At 31.2% G+C, this 20,993-nt stretch overlaps 1 protein-coding gene across 2 annotated transcripts; it reads left to right on the top strand.

Moving 5' to 3' along the window:
* Positions 1–606: 606 nt before the first annotated feature.
* LOC148624989 (growth hormone-regulated TBC protein 1-A-like) lies at positions 607–20,908 on the top strand. Of its 2 annotated transcripts, none has more exons than XM_088568171.1 (10): positions 607–744; positions 2,038–2,192; positions 5,832–5,878; positions 6,459–6,570; positions 7,056–7,174; positions 8,138–8,234; positions 11,003–11,066; positions 12,329–12,437; positions 15,823–16,008; positions 16,929–20,908. In XM_088568171.1, exons 1-10 carry the CDS (start codon positions 707–709, stop codon positions 17,004–17,006), a joined length of 1,005 nt encoding a protein of 334 aa, XP_088424297.1. In that variant the 5' UTR covers positions 607–706; the 3' UTR covers positions 17,007–20,908. The 2 variants fall into 2 exon arrangements, with proteins under 2 accessions (XP_088424297.1, XP_088424298.1); XM_088568172.1 differs by having other exon boundaries at positions 15,823–16,089; positions 16,929–17,055.
* Positions 20,909–20,993: the final 85 nt, after the last annotated feature.

Genomic DNA, 20,993 nt, shown 5'->3' with positions numbered 1-20,993 from the left:
GTTTTCCTTTACCATCGATTTCTAAGTGTAGGTCAAGATATGAGGCTGACTTCACAGTGTATGTAGTATCCTTTATCTCAAGTTCTTTGGGGGTAGATGCGATGATCGAAGAACTGAGCGAATTGATTATCCAAATTTGAATAAAATGCGTTTATAACCAACTACTTTGGAAAAACTGGATATTTTCTGAGACCATACAGTAAACAGATATTTGCTGATAAAATTATATTTTCTCACATTTGAATTTGGGATGGAGCAATGGTTTCGAAAACAAAATGGTAAGGGATCAATATTTCTTACTTAACATTTTTTTCTTTTGATTACCGCTATAATCTTGGTTCCCTTGATTACTCTTTCTTTGTAAACCCTCCTATTTTGCCAGTAATAAATCATAACGTCATGTTACTTCCCCTAAGTTGTACATTTTACTTATTTACTATTTATTTCCCCTTTAAAGATATCATTGTACAGGGCATTACATAAATTTGCCAGTTTCATACCTCACTCGAGTTTTAAGGTAAAAGGGAAGTGAAAATAGTTCCGTTGTGGTAATTTTTTAACAGGACCGTGAAGAGTACTGTCCCTTACTTTCCGGTGTAAGACGAAGTTTCGCAAACTTAAAAAATAGCAGATGACGTTCAGGGCTAAAACAGTTATGATTCATCGATTGTTATGATTCTAGTCCTTATCTTCCTCATTTACAAAAATGGTTGAAACACAGTCCAAGGACAATTCTCTCAGGAGGTGAGATTAAAAGATATCACCAATTTAGATATTGATTGTGAAGTTTATCGCACAGTTGTTCATCATAGCACTTTCTTAAGTCATCTGCTCGGTAACTTGTCAAGTCTAACAGATAGAAATTTGCGCTCCCAACCCTTTTATTTATGATCTTACTTATTTTATCACCATTTGATTGTCATTTATACATTTTGATTGTTAATTTAGGATTTGCCTACACAGTCTTGTTTCTATCAATGGCAGATTATTCTCAGCCATTGATAGAAACAAATGCTTGTGTTTGCCTATTAAGGATGTGTTGATGATCATAAATGTAATATACATTTACTTCTCTGAGGTAAGGCTCCGGGTAATCTCTTTTGGTATTCAGTGCTGGAGATATTTTTTGTTTTGACCTCCACCAATTGGTGGCAATGTATTGCTGTGTTGTTATATTGCTGATTTCTCAAACAATGGGAATAAGCAAGATGTCTAATAATGTACCGTCTCCATTAAAAGCTCAAACAATCACTTCCTAACTGCATACACCATTTCTGATTTTATATTATATGTTACTTCTGACTTTTGATTTTACATGCATTATGGTATTGATACACATGTATTAATGGGCAAGAAATTGTTTACTCAGCATGTAATTCCGCCTATGGTGCTCATTAGATTTCCATCATTACTTGTGCAAAATGCAGGACTTGCTTAAGTTTCAAAATCAATTATCCAAAAGATTCTGAGTGTTGTGTTCTCCAAAATGAGCTGTCATGTTTATGTAGGTATTAATTAAAACCTCTAAGTTTTATTGAGCTCATTTGCAAGAATTTCCTCAGTTATGAAAATGATAAGGTTACATTCTCTGAACAGTTGACAAACTACATGATCACTGTGCATGACCTAAGTAGATTTTGTTATTTATCTAAAGCTTACCTGGGCCAAGAGTCCAAGTGAGCTTATGCCATAATTTTGTGTCTTGTCTAATGCTGTCTATTAAAAATTTAGGAGAAAGGATTTCTTTGACATTGTACCACAAGGTGCCATAGCAGCCATACCCCCAAAACATGTTAGGATTAATATTTTTTAGGTTGTAACAAGAACCATTTAGGTATTAGGAGCCCAAAAAGGACAATTTCGATACTAGTCAAATTATTGTCCTGTGTCAATATGTCCAATAGCAATCAAAATTCAAAACTGTATCAATCTTGAGTGGTATGTCCATTTTAGCCCCAACTGCTCACAGTTTGACCTTTGTGGTCATATCTGATTTGGCTGCACCCTGTGAAACATTTTATATTTTCTTTTTTGTAGCAAAGTTGATGGATATGGCTTTGAACGTGGTGAAGATTTTGACTATGAAACCCATGAAGAATTCATGTCTCGTTATATCTCAGTACTGGCCAGAAGGGCTGCTAAGTGGGATAAACTTGTTGATGATAAAACATTTATTCCAAAATCAGCAAAAGGTAAGTGTGATTTGAACATGCTTTAGGTATAGTGTCATACATGTATCTCAGATACCAGATGTCTTTTTTAGTTGTAAAGGACATTTAGTTCTTTATTTTTCAAAGTACATGAATCTTTTTTTTTTTAAATTTGGTTTACATTAGGTTGAAATGAACTCTGAAAGTCCATATTTATATAGTTGCTTCTATGCCTGTACCTTTAAGATATTTGATATAGGAAATTAAGGAAAATGTTGAAATTTTGAAAGTTTTTGGCACAGACCACTGTACAGTTTTCAATACATGTATTTGCATAAAGAAGCAAAAAACTTCGACTAGTAATTCTGACACAGAAAGCCAACATATTATCACCCTATCTTTGATATGCTTGACGGAGAAGCAATGACTACCAATTTTAAAGTCTTTGGTATAACCTGGTGAAGAATGGATCCTCCTGCACTAACAGTGAGTATATTTCCAAGATACCACTAAGTTGGTAATGGGTCCTTTTATATTTAGATTACTGTTACATGTAGAGATCTACTACATGAAGGTCCTAGATCTTCAATTATTTACATGTACATGTATATACATGTAGGTGCAAAGTATTGTAAACATTTACTGGTTGGACCATAGGCTTTGAATATCTAGAAATGGACCTTAGGCTTTCAATATTTACCATTGCTGAACCTTTCATTTTTATCAGTTAAAAACTCCTGCAACCTCAAAATTGCTGTGTAAAATTTATGATGCAAATATACATGTACAGATGCAGAATAACATATAACTGATTTAAACTAGCACTATTACACATGTTATGGGCATGGGAGAATGTGAAAAAAACTAGTAAATCTTAACAATCAATAAATGTTTATTTGTCACAACAGCTGTTTTATTGGTATCTTATGGCAAAATAAATGAATAATTTGTCAATAAATGATGCATCTGATAGACTTTAGGCATTAGTGGCTAACACATTAATTTTTAGATTTATAAGGAGTTACTTGTGTCAAAGATTTTTTAATCTGTTTTGTATTCATCCCTTTATGCAGTGAATAAAAATGTGTGTATTGCAGTAAATTTTGAACTATGTTTATAGACTTATAATACTTCTAACTACATTAAGATATATTGAAGATTCTTAGAAATACCCACTTCTTTTATCACTGTAAAGGAGTATGTTCTACAGTTGTAGGAATGACATACCAGTATATATTGTTGTGAAATGATGAATTTTGTAAAGCTTCCAATGAATAGTTACGTAAATAAAATATGAATCATACAGGGAATTAAAAGTTAAGAAAGGCCTTTAAAAAAGTTAAAAAAAGTTTAAATTCAGGGTCATACTGTCATAAAAATAATCAAAGGCCATGTAGATTACTATTGAATTTTTTTTTAATTTACTATAGTTTCCTGCTTTGCCAAGTAAAGTATATTACACTGGATTAGCTATTTACTAGTACCAGCTCATACTAGCATAAATATGAGAAAATAGAAAAATACTAATAATCAATTATTACCGGAATATTGAATTGATAGAAAACTTTTGTGTAAAGTATCCAGACTAATAGACAAAAGATTAAACATTAGATAAAATAATGTATTGTATTAAATGGATTAATTGATTGTGGTGTTCTATTAGAATATGTTTTCTTGTATAAAATCAAATCTTTCCTTCATTTAATGTGGGAAATGGTTTATGGACTCAGGGTACAACAATCATGACAATATTGAAATGTGTGTTTTGTGGAGTTTACATTTTTTTAAATCTACTAAAAAGTACTAAAAAGTGAAATGCAACATTCATATCTTAATACTTATCAATGAATTCAGTAATCTAGGATTTTTCAAAATATTAAGTAGCTGTTTTTGTAAGAATCATGTAAAATCTGAAAAATGTGATACACCCTAAAAAAGGCTACATATTTTTATTTTTGTATTTTTGTTTGTTTGTTTGTTGGGGTTTAACGTCCGAGCAGCAATATTTCAGCTATATTCAGACAATAAACATGAAATGGATGATAAAATGAACATGAAATGAAAAAAAAAAAAAAAAAGGATGGGGCACAAGGATAATAGGGTCGACCAATTTTGATTGCCACTGGAAAAAGGGGGATGGGTAAAGTCGGGCAATTTAGCCTCCTGTGGCGGAGCGCAAAGGTTCCTACTCCTATCGAATACCACAGCAGGGTTCTTTAACGTGCGAGGAACGTGGCATCTTTCCCAACACGGTGCACCACTATGGTTTGCGGTCAGGTTTTCCGTATTATAGCCTGACAACCCCAGCATGTAACACGCCAGGGGTACCCCATTCCACCACCTGGGGCACACATCCCAGTTGCTCTGTGGGCAGAGCGCCTAGCCCCTGGCTAGGTTTCTGAGCACTATTTAGTCGCCTTATACGACAAGCTTAGCGCTGCTGCAGTCCTATTCTTTTAACACCTGGACCTGCACAGGGCATAAGTTGTTTTATGGGTCTATACTTTGAAATGTGTAATTATTCATTTAAATCTGCCTGCTCTTAGGAGATTATCAATATTGAAAATCCAACAGATTCTATTGTGTTTGAGTGTCATTTACAGAGTTGTGTCCCTTAATTTTGAAATCTACAGTGCATTCTATATAATTTTTATTTCCTAAGAACACGGATTATGTGAAAAACTAAATGTTGATTTCTGTTTACTGTGGCAATTCAAACAAAATATAAAAAATAAAAATATGTAGGCTTTTTACCCATGCATCACATTTCGCATGATTCTTAGCAGGAGTGTTACTTAAGTTTCCACAGGAAAACTCTAAATTAAGATTAACTTTCCCACACTTGAAGATTGCTTTCCACACTTAAGAATTCCTTTGAAAAATTCAAGCTTTCTACTTGCCAAAGGGGAAGTTGGGCATAATAATCAACTTTCCCTCACAAAAATTGCACTTGCCCCAGTGAGGGGAAAGTGGAATCCTAGAAAAGTTCAACACTGACAAACTTTTTTGTTGTAATTACCTGTTCAATCAAATTTACTTAGTTTTAAGGGTTTTACGTCTAAAGAATAACAATATTAATATTCAATCTGCTAGGCCCTATAAGGTTAATACAAAAACATTTCATTTTCTATCAAGACTGTTAGATTTATGGCATATATTCCATACTGTTTTTACTTTTCATACTTTCCTTATAAGATAAGAAAATATTCACCTACCTACATGTACCTACCAAGTAGAAAATAATATGAGTAGGCAACATTCAAGTTAAGTATGCTAGTTATCTTTATGTAACCAGTTACAGTAGTTTGTGCCTGGAAAGTATATAATAGAGATATTTGATAAACATCTTTAACAAGTCATACAAAATGTAAAGATGGTAAAAAAGAGTACATGTACATGTTCAAAATGTAGTTCAGTAGTTGATGTAGGGGAAGGAGGGTGTGGGAGCCCTGACAATTTTTTTAAAATTTTGCTAACTTTGTGCTAAGTTGAGACAAAAGTGAGTAAATGGTATGCTTTATGAATTTCCTATTCCCTACATCATGCCCCATGGAGTTTTAACAATGGATGAATGGGAAATTATTGATTCTACATTGTACTGAAATATATATGAAGAGAAAAGTACAAAAAACTTTGAGAAACACGCAGGGGTCTTTATTTTAGATTCATTTCTATTTTCAGTGAAGAGATTTTGTAGAAAAGGAATTCCAAATGGACACCGTGCAATGGTATGTAACATTTTTTTATGAATATATATTCCCCCTATACTTACAAGTACTATAAACAAGCTTTATAACATTTCCTTAAAGCCAGATCACATTTTTCAGTAGTTCACTTTTAACTCAAAGATACTATTTTTTGTCTGTACTTTTGTCTTAAACATTATTGTGAACACTCTATAATCAAAGTTTTTCATAAGATTTTTACTAAGCAGGATTATACTTACTTCTTAAAACAAAGACCTTGAATTAATGATTTTCAAGGCCATAGGTCAGAAGTTAAGGTCACATGATTAAATAATATTTGTCGAAAGGATACCCACTACCTTTCCTTTCCTTGATTATTTGCATTTGGCTTACATTGTAAGGTAATTTATTAAACTTTTACTTCTTTGTACAACATTAGGGAAAGAAATTAATATTTCCTGAAATAGTTTTGAAACCAGAGTTTTCTGCTTTCTACCAAAAACAAATTTTGATGAGATTCTACCACTGCAACATTGCAATTCTTTTTGATTGCAAATACATGTATTATAGAAAAGACACACTGAAATTTTGAAATGTGCATTATTTTCTGTTCATATTACAGGTATGGATGTGTGTCAGTGGGGCTGACGAAAAGATGAAGAAGAATCCAGACACATATAAGAAATTATTGGCCAGTCAGACAGATGCAAGTTTATTGGACACAATTGATCTTGGTATATTTTAGAATATACATGTACATGTATAAGATAAAAAATTTCTATCATGTAAGAATTGAAGTCTTAAACTTGATACCTGAAATTGTAAAGGAAAACAAATGAAAACATTTTACCTCTGACTTTTTGGAACATAATCAAGGAGGCTGCAGAAAGTACATTCAAACAGTTATTTTCTCTATCTTTTATATAATAAACCAGGGGACAAAAAAATGATTTTGTTCTGCTGTTCGTCTCTTAACAAACTACCGAAACTTACACAGGTGGCAAAAGAAGACATCTGTCTATTATGAGGCCTTCTGGATTAAGGTTAAGATCAGAGTTGATTAAGGTTGATTTTTACAAGGCAGATACCCGTCATGGATAAACTACTTCTTCATTTTGAATGTGGACAAAATCAGTATATGTAAAGTTGTTTTAATAGCATAAAGTTATGATGATAAAATGTTCAATGTTTCAAATATCTTATCTATACTTCTTTGCAGATCTCCACAGAACATTCCCAGAAAACATATATTTCACTACATCAGATGGGTTACGCAAGCCTCTCAGAAATGTCCTATCTGCTGTCTGCCATAAAAACCATGACCAAGGATACTGCCAGGTACAATGCAATAAAACAAAGGATGTTCTCATTATATGGTTTGGGTCTTCAGTTGAAACATAGATTGGTGTTTCATTGTTAGTTGGTTCCAATGTGGATGGTTACAAATTTAATATGTATCAGAACTTTGAAAGTCGACCATATGAATAAAAATGCTTCAGTGCTCTAGAATTTTGGAAATTTTCTGCTTTCAGTGGGACAGCATTGTATGAAAATTCTACAACAAAAATCAAAGAAAGAAAGAATCTAACAAATATTACTTTCCCTTTTCTAATTTACATTGTTGGTGAAGGGAAAATGGAAATTCAAGAACCCTGTTTGTACAGGTTTATGGAAAGCAATCCAAAGGAAATGAAATGCAAAGTACTCAAACTGCCTTAAAAGATATAAAATGTGGGTGGCACTTATCCGTTGATAACAATTGTTTTGTGTGTATAAATAGAATCAAAACATATCATGGTATGAACAACAACAAAATACACGTTTCGTTAATCATATTATATGATAGACATAAATAAGAATGCAATTGACTTACTTTCACTTATTGAATGATATGAGTGATTAAAATCTGAATGCTGTAAAAATTCTCGGAAAATTTGAATCCTAATAATATTTTTTTTTTGCATGTCATTCACAGTAAAATCACATTCCAAAAGGAAAGCAATAGTACTACAATATTTCCATTATACATAAAAGTTATAACAGTCATAAGGCTTTAAAAATTCACTACAACAACAGACAAACAAAATATTATTTGGAATGTACATGTATAAATATTCTTAATGCAGTTTCAAATATCTGAACCATAAACCTGTGTTTTCAAAGCATGTTTTCCAGTCTTGGAATGGCTGGGATATTCTACTAGTGAATTCCAGTCTTCTGAAAGGGATTGCACAGATCTTCTAGTGAATTTGAATACTGCTTAGTTCAGTTATTGATTATAAATTTGCATTTCTATTTTAGGGATTGAATTTCATTGTTGGTCTGTTATTACTCATTGTGAAGGATGAAGAGAAAGTATTCTGGTTGGTAGACACATTGATTAACCAATTACTGCCAGGTAAAGTCATTTATAAAAACTTATTATCCCCCCCCCCCACAAACCAAAACTAAAATGGACTTTAACCATGTACATTGATCAATTTGTGTAGGATTACATCCCTCTAAAGATAGGCTTTGCCACAGTTTCAGTAGGTGATTTTACATAATATTCTATCATGCCTACATGCACGAATTGGACTTAACTTTTCTGTCTATTTGACATTTTGCCACTTTGTATATGTGGCAATCTTTTTAATGGTTGGGAACCTTCAAAAATTAAATGATTTGTACAATTATATCCATTTCAACTTCAGTTGATGTTATGTAAAGAATTGGTTCAAACTGTACAAATAGACAAACACTGTGAAAGAAATATTTTTTCTGTCCATATTTTACTTCAAATTCATCTTAACTAATTTTAGAATAGGTATAACAGAATTCAAATTATTTTCTGTTTTGAAGTTGAATGTACATGATGCATGATTGTGAAAAATTTATTGAGAGGAAAAGTCTTTGAATTAGTTTTTTGTGTTTTATCTGCATGGCTATCTGAATGTTGGAGTTGGTCATTTGAGTGATAGCATCACTGGTCCAGACAAGCTATTTGTGTAGTTTTTTCCATCTTAGTAGTAAATGTTAAAAAGTCCTTGAAAAATATGTCAATATTTTTAACAATTAAGATTGATACAAAGAAAATTAATCCTGTTTTAAAAAGTCTTAATAAATTGACTTAAAAAAACAAGCTCAATTTAGGTACTATTTAGATACTACGGTGTATAATAGACGGAAATGGAAAAAAAAAGAGACAGTTTGGTCTTTAAGCCTAGCTTTTAAAATGATTTAGGGAAGGGGATAATTCATGGTAGAAAAAAACCAGTGTTTCTGTTACAGCTTTGGATTGAGATAGAGAAAAAAACCTGATGCTGTTTTCAGCTGACCTGCCCAAAGGCCAAGTGAGCACTTAGTGTCCATTGTCGTTGTGGACAAATTTTCTCCTCCTCTGAAACTACTGGACTGACAGGTTTTAAACTTGGCATGATTGTTCCTTAGGGTGCCTTTAGCAAATTTCTGGCCAAGGGTAATATTGTTCAGCATCATGAGACAGACATATGCCAAAATTTTCAAAACAATTTGCCAACTGATGTAGGAGTTTCGTTTTATTTGCATTTTTCGCATGTGCAACTTTGAAAATCGTCTTCTCAAAATCCATTGCACAGAATTCAATGAAAGTTAGCATATATGTTTTTTAGGGTATCCCACACAAAATGAGTGTTGGGATTTTTTATTCATGAAAAAACATGGCTGTCGTTACTAAAAATAGATCGTAGGGGTCAGAAGGCAGTTTTTTTGCAAATAACTCAAAAACCATTGCCTTTAGCAAATTTCAGGCATGGATAGTATTGTTTAGCATCGTGAGACAGACCTATGCCGAAATTTTCAAAAACGATTCACCAACTGATGTAGGGGTTACAGCCCCTGAAACAGTTTTTTCTTTGCATTTTTTGCATGTGCAACTTTGAAAATCTTCTCAAAATCTGTTGCACAGAATTCAATGAGTTAGCATATATGTTCCCTAGAGTATCCCACAGAAAATGACTTTTGGGATAGTTGATTCATGAAAAAACATGGCTGCCATTACTAAAAATAGAACATAGGGGTCAGAAGGCAGTTTTTTTTGCAAATAACTCAAAAACCGTTGTCTTTAGCAAATTTATGCTGGGTGAAATTGTTAAGCATCATGAGAAGGAACTATGCAAAAACCATTCATTGACTGATGTAGGAGTTACGGCCCCTGAAACAGTTTTTTGTTGTTTTTTTTCACATGTACAACTTTGAAAATCTTCTCTAAAACCATTTAAGATCATTGAATGAAAATAAGCATAATAGCTCTTTAGTGTATTGTGCTCAAAATGACTGTTTTGATTTTTATTCCGTGAATAGATACGGCTGCCTATACTAAAAATGGAATTTAGGGGTTGGATTTAGACAGGTTTTTGAAAATAATTCAAAAATTGTTGCCTTTAGCAAAATCTCTGGTTCAGGTCATGAAAATGCTATTAAAGCATTTCCTATATTTGATAATTTAGTTGATTTTAACTTAGCCCGTCTCATTCCTCAAGTTTTTCAAATAAGCAAATGGTTAACCAGATGAGTGATTCAGGCTCTCTTGAGTGTCCAGTTTAGGTTTCAATCTGTGCATAGGAAATAACGATAATATAATTATAGACATTGCATTTTCCATATTGGCCCTTGTACCTACAAATGCAGTGTAATGATCTTTTTATCACCTATTTAAATCATGACAAAAAACTCTGGTTGACTTTTACAAGGTGTATTTGAATGTTATTTCTTCTTTATAAATAATTTATTTGATTTATAATCAGAACTTTACTTTCTTTACCAATAATGTTACCATTGAACATAGGCTAATGTCAATGATGTTGTCTTTGACAACAGCTGATAACCAGTTGTCAGCCTGGGAATGATATTGGCTTGCAACTTGCAGCATTATGAAAGGGGTCTAAAATATCCATATCACTTCCAAATATGTGATGAAAAGCTTTATGCCGTGATGATGACTGAACATAAGATTATCTCTCTTGTACCAAACTGACCACAATTTTTATCAGAATGGTAAAAAGAATGATGTAGGAACATCAATAGTCTTGAATAATTTTTTTTCTGTGAATCATCGTTGTTTTTGCACCTGCATGGTGTTTAGGAAATAAGTGTTCTAATATTTGAGGACATTTATAGCAGATTAAACTGAATTTGTTTTGATTTCAGATTACTACCATCCTGATATGAGAGCAGTTAAAGTTGACCAGGAACTTTTAGGAGAAGTTATTAAGTAAGATGAAAATTGGGGACTTGCAATTTTGCAAAATAATCTGGATGATTTTTCAAATCTTCATTCCTTGGAGAATAATAAACTTATACTTTGCTTTTAGGTTGCTTATTTGCTAGCACTTTTCTTCCTATATTAAAGTAAGGGTTTTTAAATGGTGATTGTATGTCTTTTTTTAGTACATATATTATTTTTTTCATGTTACAAATTGTCCCTGTATCATTTGAATACTCTCCAAATTACATATGAAGAAAAAGTAAAAGTCAGGGCTGATTCTTCAGAAATTTCTTCCAAGCCTAATTGTTTTTGGATGACCATTTATCTTTGCATGGTTTTGCGAACATCTGTGTAGATAATAAATAGCTTGGTGGTAATGATTCAGATTTTATAAACTTTGAAAAACTATCTTTATTGATAAAAATCTTTAAAGTTGAACTGTAGTTACCAAGTTTACTATTCATTTTCCATGGAATTATCAAAATTAAAAGATAATACTAAAAGTCTTGTTCATTGAAGCATATACTGATATGATAATTCTATTTTTTTTAAACATTGATGAATTTAATAGCTCTAGGTCTCACTAACCACTTCTAATGTTTCCATTACTTTACATGTTAAAAAAGTAATTTTCAAAGTTTAACTGTGAATTCCAAGGACAAATGATGTTTGACTCCTGTTGCATACAATTGTGAAGCTTGGAAAATTATCACACTAATAGTTTGATGATTGTAGAAATTTAAAAAAAAAATTGAGTTGAATAATTAATATTTAAAATCCTTATATTATCTTTTCTGCTATTTAACTGACAGCATGGAGGCAAATTTCTTTCACATGTAAACAATATTCATGCACTTTTGTAGCAAATTACAAATATGATTTTAAAGTACACATTGTCTGCTTTATTTTGACTTCTTTTGATCAACATACACACAGAATATGCATTTACAATGCATAGGTCTAAGTTCAGTGTGTTTCTGGTATTTCATAGAGGGGTGGCCACTGGACCAAGAAGTGGTTAATGAGACCCTATCAATATATGAAGGTGGTTAAATGTTAGAACTGTGCATGGTGAAACCTGTCTTAACTGTCCCTCTTCTGTGTAAGAAAATTGGATAGGTTAAGACAGCTGTTTGGTTTACCGAGGTTCAAAATACATATGAATTGATATAACAGGACTTACATGTCTTGCTTAGACAGGTTTTCAGATTTTCCAGGGTTCTGTTTAGACAGATTTCACAGTACTATAAAAAAAACTTTGATTTCAGATGGAAAGATCCTGCAGTTTATGCCCATATAGAAAAACACAGTGTATCTTGGTGCCTTGTTGGAACAAAATGGTTCATTTGTTTATTTGCTGATGTTTTACCAGTTGAGGTAAGTTGAGACTGTTTTTTTTCTTTTTACCTTTTGAAGTAAATTTCAACTTATTTTCATCTAACTTGTAGAAGTGTTTTTTTTGTATTCTTGTTACCTTTGAAGGAAGTAAAGGCTTGCTTTATGAGTATTGTCCATACAACCACTGAAATAACACATAACTGATTTTGTTAACTTAAGAATTGTATGATAGTGTAATGACTGCTCCATTATCTTTGTTATCTAATAAATCCCCTCACCCTTGGTGTTGTAATAGTTATATCAGGGGCGTAGCTAGGCCTGTTTTATTTGTACGCAAAATTACGGCGAGGGGTCTAGGGGGGGATCGCTCAATGCCCCCAATGAGTCATTGCATAAAACCTTTATTTCATCTTTAAAATAAAATGTGTGTTTTTATTTTTGTTACTTTTTCCTAAAGTACCCAACTGCGTATTTGCGTATAGGCAGCTACGCCCCTGTATATTGTAATAATACTGTTCATCTGTCCACCACATTGTCTTGTGTTATTTCAGAACACCTTCAGAATTAACATCCTTCAGTAGATTTACCTTTAGTACTTAAATAATAGAGAAGAAAGACACTATTGGTTTTCAAGGTTAAAGGAAAATGTCAAATATTTATACTGAGATGACATGCTTTAAGGGGTTCAAATTTACTTTCAAGGGTGATAGTTACAAATCACTGGTCCACTTAGGGAAAACTGAAAGTCCTTTGGATTGTCATCATTTCCCCTCTCATTAGCATTTTGTCATACTGGTACTTCTTTATGAATAGAGTACCAGTATGTCCATATCACAAGCAGACAGTTTAAAGATTTTTTTTTCTTTAGATTAACATTTGGTATGACAAAAGATTGACATTTGACTTGATGTCACAATACCATTACATGAACATTTGTAGTGGACTACAATCATAATATTTTGCTGTTTTGAATTAAGTTTATTAGAAAAATTAGAAAGCTACTAATGGTGTTTAACTGAACATACTTTCTAGGATACATTATTGCATGACTTGTAGTTCTTTATTACAATACATAACATGAGGGGGAACTAAATTTTTGTAACTTCTGTTTCTTCAGAATAACTTTCATTTTTTATTCTTAATTTAGAATTGATTGGTAAGCAACCTTAGAAGAGTAATTAAAAGGTTAAAAATCTTTATATCATGTGATACAACATGTACTAATACAGTTTAATGAAGAGGAACAATTGTGCATCTTACAGGCTGTTCCATTTAAACAAATTTAACTTCAGGAAGGCATTAAAATTACTGTCCATGCAAGACTCCTAAGAGAAGTCAGGAATGTTGGAAAAGCTATTCATTCATCACAAAAAATTGTCACAATTCTGCAACTGAAATGAAATACTTTAGATAATATCAACATTGTTGTGTCTGTCCAAGGCTAATTTGTGTACTATTGTCTTCCCTGGATGTATTTTATGTTTAACTGGAATTGTTCTGAACACTAACATTATAGAGTAATGCCAGTTGTAGTCAAACAATTGGAGTTGTCTGAGAAAGGAAAATATTTCATGTATGATTCTTGAAATAGCATCTCAATGTGTCATTATTAGGTGGATTTGTCTAGAAGTGGCACGGAAAAGGAACTAGATGAATTGAACTATTAAAAAGAGTAGACTGCTTAGAACAATGCAGCAGCATAGCAAGCATGTATATTAAAGAACACAAATCTCTTAACATAGGCTTCTAATTATTCTTAAAAGTTGAAAATTGTATTCCATTTTAGGCTGTAAAAAGCAGCAATTTTTACACCACATCAGTTTTTTTTTTTTTTTTTTTTCAGCCACATGATGGTATCAACATTCTAGCTATGCCTCTGCATTGTAGTGCTTATGTAGCTCCATACATAGCTATTTTATTGCATGAAATGCACCCTTTTCATGTGATTGTGATAACTTTGATACTGGTTCATTTAGTAGAAAACTTTTATAAACAATTATTTATCATTCATATACTATAACAAATGTTGTATTTTTATAAGACAGTAAAAAATTATATAATGCTTTGCTTCTGTAGTCTGTGTTGTTGTTGTTGTCTGCAGACACCTTGTTTTAATATTTAATGGTGGATCTTGATAGTAACATAAAAGTTCCAAACCACAAAGTTTTCCATTTGTATTGTTTTGGGGTTTTGGCACAAACCAATTTTGGAATTGGAAGCTAAAGAAGGCCAAAACAGGCATTTTCCTCTGATTCCTGGATGTAAAGTCAAATTCAAAATTCAATATACATAAATATATGATATATGTGGAACCACCTTTAATAAGCTTATGTGTTGATCTACTGTAATTTTAAGCATCTTTATTAATCATAGGTGTTAAGTCTCCTGCTATGGCAGGAGCCCCCACTGATATTTCATAAATAAATCAACAATCTTCTGTCTACATGCCCATATCAAGTGGGATATCAGTTGCATTTGCTAATTTATACCGTCTTATTTGAATATTGGGCTTAAAATTGTAGTAACAGTTACTTTAATATTCTTGAAAAAAACATTGATCGTGAACTTGTAATAATCATAAAGATCAATAGTTTACTATCATTGTAATATTTGGAAATATTGCATGTCTTCATTCAGGGAAGGATATGTCACAACATATTGTCACAGTGAAATTGGATTTAAGTTCAAATAAGGTCTGTTGCTAAATGTTAATGTAAGACATGTTGTGAAAACAAAGCCTGGCAAAAATCTCCTACTTTTAGGAAATTTTTAGAGGGAGATATCCCCACTTTAGAATTTTCCAAGGTTAACACCTATTGTAAATATATTATTTTTGCAGTGTACTAATTTTCATTATTATCACAGTGGACAAAAAAGTGCAAAAAATAGAACCTGCGGAATTGATTTTTAACACCATATAATGCTTATTCTCTTTTTTAAATGCGAAAATTGATAACCACGAATATGTTCACTTGACAGAATCCTTGAAAATAAGCAACCATGAAAAATAATATGTTTGCAGTACACTTTGACTTTTCAGAAGTATTTATTTTCAGGGATTCTCTGAAATTTATTTGGATTTTGTGTGCAGGAAAGCTCCATGTATTAAGTTTGAAAAAGCACACAGTTCAAAATTATTAATTTTGACAGATTTTTTTGTGTTATGATAAAAATTAGGGATTGTTACAGATAAGTGTTAAGAGATCTGACTTTCTCATCATGGATTATTAGATTAGTAGCCTAGTTTTTTTTTACAATGAAATAGTATATCATTTCAAAAACTGCAGAAGCTCAAACTTATATTTTTTTAGTTGACACATACCATAAAAATTGATATTATAACGGTAGTTGTATAGTATTTATCCTATCCTACAGGTATTAATTGTTTATGCAATGAGTATGTTAGGAATTATTTACTTTACAGACTGTATTAAGGATATGGGATTGTATGTTCTATGAAGGTGCTAAAGTATTGTACAGAGTCAGTGCCATGTTGGTGATACAAAACAGAGAAAGGATATTAGCATGCAAATCCTTCACTGAAATCACTGATGTATTTAAGGAGATTGTGAACAACCCTAAAATTGTTGATTGTCAAACTTTCTTACAGGTGGGTATTGCACAGCTGGCTGTTAGTTATGAGGATGGTTTTTGATTATTGCCTATTTTTGATGGCAGTACCAGTATTAAGGTATATGCTGCAGTTCGTCTATCCATTTGATAATTCTAAACCACTTTGTCATATTTAATTATTTCTGGAATAGATATCAAATTCCACTCAATTTGATATTTTCATCATATTCAAAGAAAAGTAATGGCCTTTTTTACATTTTAAAGATAGAGACTTTCCAAAATTGAAATGTACAGGTCTTGATCTATAAATGTACATCTATAGTTGCTACAAAGTGGTGGAGATACATGGTGATAGTTGGTTTCTTTCTCTCCATCCGTTATGATTTGTGGATGCAACTCCTCTGTAACCACTTGACTTGATTTGGTGTGTTCTAATCTATTGTTATGAAGTGTAGATGTGCAAACTACTTCATCACTGTTTTGGTGAATTTGAGTTATGGGACTAAGGCTGTTTTCAGTATGTATCAACAATGCTGTTGATGCAATTCCTCAGAAACCACTGCATGGATGCATTATTTGTTAGATGTATTGTTATGAAGTGTGGAAATGCATACTTTACTGCCATTTATTTTTTGGCAAAGTTTGTTAGAGACCAATATATAAACACAACTCCTCTGAGTCTTTCACTATATAGTCTAAATCTAAAACATATATCATTTATCTATCATTTATTCATTACTTCCGAATTTGATTTTTGATTATTTCTACTTTTACAAGAAGTTTCTTCTCAAGTTATATTTTATTAAGTAGATTTGCCACAGCAGGGATTTATGGCTAACGTACATAGTTATCTTTTTCAGTTTTGAGTTATGAGACTTTGAACACTTCAAACTTTAATTAAAAGAAAAAAATGTACTTGAAGAGCCATCATTTTACTAATTACTTGAATACTTTCAGAAATGTTTCAAAGAACTTGGATCATTCCCAATGGCAAAGATCAAGAAAATACAGGAAGAGTGTAATGCAAATATATAAGAAAAAACCAACAAGAATTATCTAGGACAGTATACAGTAGATGAACAAATCAAGACATTGATCTGATTCACATGGTTAATGGGTTATTTTGCTTCAATCGGTGCCAAATTGTTTTATTGTGCTAGGTGTCAGGTGTCTTTCAATTGTTATTTTTGCTCTTCTTGATTACTATATAGTATATGAAATCAGCTTTCAATTATGGTACTGTTAATTCAAATGTTATTGTTTGTATTTTATTATTGCAACTTTTTTTCATTTTTTACAATTATGCAGTTTTGCTTTGTTTGTTATTGAGAACAAATCTTAATTTTTTCATACATGAATTCCCAAAGGTGACCCTTACTTGTTGTGTTAATAATAAAAACATTGCAATATTTTCTGAATTTACAGCCCTATAACAATAGTAGTATATCAGATTCTGAGTGCAGTCCCCGAACCAATCCATGTAACTATTTGATGTATCGATGACCGGTGACCACAGTTTTGTTCTGTAAATTGACAGATGATCAGTTCATGTAAACTTAAAACTTTAACAAATCCAATGTACTGGCAATTATATTTATCCAAAATTTAAGATATTAGATCCACATATTGTATTTTGTTAAAAAAAAAGTGTAAAATAAAAGTAATTAATTGATGGTGAAATCTTTTGCATTATGTAAATATGTATAAAAATTGACAAACGAAACAATGTAATCTGTAAAATATATTGTCTGCTCAGCTATCACATGATACGATCATCGGTTTAATGGATCATTTTGACGGATCAATGACCGATCACAATTTTTTGCATGGTTGGTTCAGATACAGTAAATATTAGTATGTTCAAATTAAGGTTGAAATTTCAAAGATGAAGAAATTAAGATAGATTATATAAAAAGATTTTGACTGGTGAGTTTCAGATTTGAGGTTGAATTAACATACCTTAGAAATAAGATATAAATACATGTGTTATAGAACTTGATTTAGAGACAATTGAGCCTCTATGTTGATTTTACAAGATTTTAACAAATATATAAATATAATATTTTCCCAATTTCTTGAACAGTAAAAATTAATTTGAACACCAGATGTAAACTGAAGAATTAGACCAGTACTAAAATTCTGTGCCAGTACGATCAAAAGTAATTCACCGTTAAAAATAAACATGCATGGATTGGAGGATTTTTGTTAAAAACAAAAACAAATGTTAAAAAAATGTGTTCCTCATTTCTCACTTCACAGGTTATGAAAGGGTCCGTACTATTAAGAATTCATTTATATTTTGGTAAAATACTGTTATTAAACAAAACAATTTCTTGTATAAGTTGTACATTCCTCATTTATTTTATGGGCTCAAACAAAAGTAACTCCCTATTTTATGTCATTTATTTCATGTATATGAAATCCATTAATGTTACACATAAATTGTATGCCTGGCCATAATATGTACCTTCACTATGCATTTTAAATTCTCCTTCCATTCAAAAGTCTAATAAATTAGTGATGTGTTATGAAATATTTTCTGATGAAAAGTTTCATCACAAACACAATTGGTGGTATTTTAAAGAGTTAGTTTAAAACTTGTTACAAATGTATATTTTGATGAAATGTTCGGAATGTTGTTTTTTTTTAAAAAAAAAACACTTTCACGTGAACACTAACATTGTCCAAAATATTTTTTAAACTCAAATGATTTATTTAAAACATATCGGAGAATACATTTTAAGCAGAAATATATATATGTACAGTTGACAGTATAAAAGCTTTTACCAAAAGATATTTTTACTGATTTCTTATTTCTATTCACATATCATGTCTGACCTCATATCATTGTAGGTATCCGATTTATTTATCTCTGAAAGTGTTTATAATGATTTTATGTTCTGCTACATACATATTTTTGTATAGTCTCTTTCACAGCAAAGTGATAGGTTCCAGTCCAATCTTTTTGTCAAAATGTTTTTCTTCATTTTCATTTGTTTTTATATTCTTTTATTAATTTTACAAAAAAAAATTATGCCACATTTGGACAAAACAATAGGAATGAAATTAACTTGTATTCATTCCTCTCACTGTTTTTATTCCCTGCTGTAAAATTTTGTGGGGATAATGCCAGGTGTCATCCAAACATTGTAAGTGCTCTCACTCCTATAATTCTTTCTAAATTGTCATAAGATTTATAGTAAAGGTTGTTACCATCAATAGCTAAGCCAATTTTGAAACAAGATGCAGACCAATTGTTTTTGTTAGAGTTACTGCTCTTTGAACTTTGAAAATCTTGCTGAATTAATTTCATCTGCACCACATGGTAAGACTCTAATGCTTTCTTATTTTTATAAATATTCATAGAATGCAGTGGGGGACATTGGGGCTTGGTGTTCTATCTATTGTCATGCAAACCAATAGTGAATTGATTGAATTGTTTGTTTTCATTTATGTGGAATATTATCCAAGTAGGATCAAATGAATTTTTAGTCAAGTTACCTTTTAAATATACCGTTTTCATTATAATTACTTCACATATCATTATGCAACAACCTATATAATTTATCCTTATTTTACCTGATAAGAAATCCATCTTTGTTTTTGTCTTTTTTATAATTAACAAAACATTATCTGGAAGCTTTTAATATTTCTACCTCTTAGTTTTTTTTGTTTTTTTTTCTTGTTTTATTCTGTCATTTATATATAGAATGATCATTAACCTGAAAGTCAATTATTATAGTTATTATTTATGTATGGAATTAAATGTATATTGTATAGGGCCATTTGAAGTTAATGTTTTCTTATCAACTTAAAAGACAAATATAAATTTTATTGAATGTTAAGTGGATCTTAAAATTTTATTAATTATTTTTAGATCCCTATCTTGAGTAGTAGTAAAGGTCAATAACATTGTAACTTCTAATGAACCTAAATAGCATTATTTTATTCATGTCACAAATTGTTTCAGTATTATACTCATATTTAGTTAGGGGAGTATAGTAAACCTTCAAATTTACTTGTAACTACAACAATTCATAACTGACCTACTCCCTTTTGTTTTATTTCATATCAATCACAATTTACATATCTAGTGAAACATTCCTGTTTTTTTTTTGTCTCCATATATTTCTTTTTATTATTTATATACTATGAAACCTGAAAGTTCATACTATAATATACTTTTAGGCTAATAATTTGTGGAGGTTTAAGATTCATTTTCGTTTGTTTCTTACGAATCACTTATCCACAAGAGTTTTTGTGTATCATATATACTGGGTGTAGAGGATTAGTAATACTTGACCTGACAACTCTGGCATGCATGTTCAGAATGGTCTATGGATCAATTGCTAGGGTTCATGTAATTTACTTTAAGTGTATATGTAATGTTCTTTCAAGGTACTTTCAGTTTGATTGTTTTGAAACACACTTTGTAAATGTAAGTTTCCAATCATTGTAGTAAGTAGAATATAACACCATCTTCAGGTTTCTTTTCATAAATCGTCACTGTTTAGTAAAACCAAATATAAAAACAACAGCAAAGTAAGCCTAGAGTCAATGAATACCAGGTCAAATCCTTCTTTGCCATACTAGCTGCCAATAGTTTTTGTTTGTGTTATAATTGTATTGTACATTTACATAAACTATGACAAGCTAAGAGTTTATTGACATCATGCTGAAAGTATTAATTTGTTTCTGAAACTGTTACATAGCCTATAAAGAGATAACTATATCTCAGGTTACAGTTAATTAAAAGTATATTTAATGTTTCTTGTGTGTACACTCTAGTCCAAATTCATTTGTTCAGAGAATTTAGTTGCTGTGTCATTTATGTTATAAGTTGGGCTTGTGCAATTGTTTCTTTTCTTATGATTTCTTATAATTATTATCTTTATGTTATTTGATTTTTCTGCAAATAAATAAACAATGATAGCTTTGTTGTTACTTCATACTTTTAGAGTGACAGTATTTTTATAACGGCTACACGTAGTGGCAAGGTAATATGTGATACCCTCCAAAAAC

Source organism: Perna viridis, chromosome 2, assembly GCF_037379345.1.
Source record: "Perna viridis isolate PV_CMFRI_1.1 ecotype Kerala chromosome 2, ASM3737934v1, whole genome shotgun sequence".
NCBI classification, from domain to species: Eukaryota; Metazoa; Mollusca; class Bivalvia; order Mytilida; family Mytilidae; genus Perna; species Perna viridis.
The sequence above is the reverse complement of the archived record's forward strand: the minus strand, read 5'-3'. Positions and strand labels throughout refer to the sequence as shown.

Excerpts from the sequence above, each read along its gene's own strand:
- LOC148624989 (XM_088568171.1), top strand. The coding sequence starts at position 707 with ATGGTTGAAACACAGTCCAAGGACAATTCTCTCAGGAG. Across the intron at positions 8,235-11,002 it reads GATTAACCAATTACTGCCAG|ATTACTACCATCCTGATATG; the intron begins GTAAAGTCATTT and ends TTTTGATTTCAG. Across the intron at positions 11,067-12,328 it reads CTTTTAGGAGAAGTTATTAA|ATGGAAAGATCCTGCAGTTT; the intron begins GTAAGATGAAAA and ends CTTTGATTTCAG.